Source organism: Hipposideros armiger, unplaced genomic scaffold, assembly GCF_001890085.2.
Source record: "Hipposideros armiger isolate ML-2016 unplaced genomic scaffold, ASM189008v1 scaffold_86, whole genome shotgun sequence".
NCBI classification, from domain to species: domain Eukaryota; kingdom Metazoa; phylum Chordata; class Mammalia; order Chiroptera; family Hipposideridae; genus Hipposideros; species Hipposideros armiger.
Window position 1 is genome coordinate 3462126 of NW_017731436.1, and position 1345 is coordinate 3463470.

At 39.3% G+C, this 1345-nt stretch overlaps 1 protein-coding gene across 1 annotated transcript in view; it reads left to right on the top strand.

Moving 5' to 3' along the window:
* IPCEF1 (interaction protein for cytohesin exchange factors 1) overlaps positions 1 to 1345 on the top strand; it is a 56954-nt gene that overhangs the window by 17764 nt on the left and 37845 nt on the right. The window contains exon 4 of the mRNA XM_019644167.1: positions 945 to 1317. Coding sequence (XP_019499712.1) covers positions 945 to 1317 — 373 coding nt within the window. The remainder of the gene's footprint in view (positions 1 to 944; positions 1318 to 1345) is intronic.

A 1345-nucleotide genomic window follows, 5' to 3' on the forward strand; every position in this document is an offset into this window, starting at 1 on the left:
CAATGGTATCAACAAAAACAAAAGCAAAACTCCAAGAAGATAAGAGCAAATATCTACCACCACCATTTTCCAAGTATATTTTGATATCTAAATGTTAACAAGGTTAAATCTCAGAATCAGTGAAACTTTTCCCAAGAAAGGACAACTGGTGATGTTGCACTGATGTTTTCTCCATGGACTGATGGAGATGTTGCCAAGGAGAGCCATTCACCCTTGGATTGTGTGTTGGGAAATGCTTACATTATCAGCCTGCTTCACATAGTCTGTGGTGCAGTGTTTTTGTTTCCCTTTAATGAATTTGGAACCTGCAAAGGTATCCTTGTCTTCTTTAGTGAAAGTTTATTAAAGTTTTAAAAGTCTTGAAGACTAACAACTTAAATTATTTCACCTAACTATGTAGTTATGAGCTGATACTGGTCATACGTCAAAGATGTTTGAAGGTTGAAATATATGTGCTTTGTCCACATCACTGGTCTCCACTCAGTTAATAAGGTTTTGCTTCCTGTCTGGCTCCAGCTTTTGCTTTCTTTGTCTTAATCACCTTTTTCAAGAGTTTTTGCTCAATCAGTAAGAACTCAGTGAGAGATCGCAATCTGCTTTTTGCTCAAAGTATCCTTCAGTTTTCTAAAGAGTTTTCCAAAGAAGTCTGTTAAGTTTCTGGACAGCATTGAAGAATAGGGCAAACTTACCCTATTAAAGAATAGAGTAAATGATGATATGGAGATTTTTCAGATCCAAGAACAGTGAATTCAAAGTTATGAAAATCAGTTTTTGGAACATGGCATCAGAATGCCTGTCATACAGATATATATTTTTCTTTTGACTCTTATGATTGGTCACTTTTGGAAACACTGGGATATCTTCATTGAATATAAAATGTAGAGGATGCTGGTTTACTCATGATTTTTTTGTTTATGTTTTTTAATTTTATTGGTGCAAAATAGGCGGCACGGCAGGCAACTTCATCTTCACCCGAATTGAGCGAAAGAGCGGCGTGCTCTTTCTCTTCCCTGGAAAACACAGTGAAGACGGCCAGCAGCTTGTCCTCCTTATCTAAAGAAAGACGGTCGTGGACTGACACAGTTAACAGTTCGTCTGCTGCTGAAGCTGTGGGACAGTCTGTAGCCTTCACGGTTCAGCTTCACGCACCTGCACCCTCAGAGGCAACCAGTCGTAAGGCCCAGGAACACAGCTTGGCCACATCAGAGAGTGGATTTTTGAACTCTTTATGTAGTGATGACACATCTTCATTGAGTAGCAACCTAGACCGTCTTACTGTTCCAGACAAGCCTACTGGATCAAAACTGATGGACAGAGGTAAACCAAGGATTTGTTTCCTCTTCTT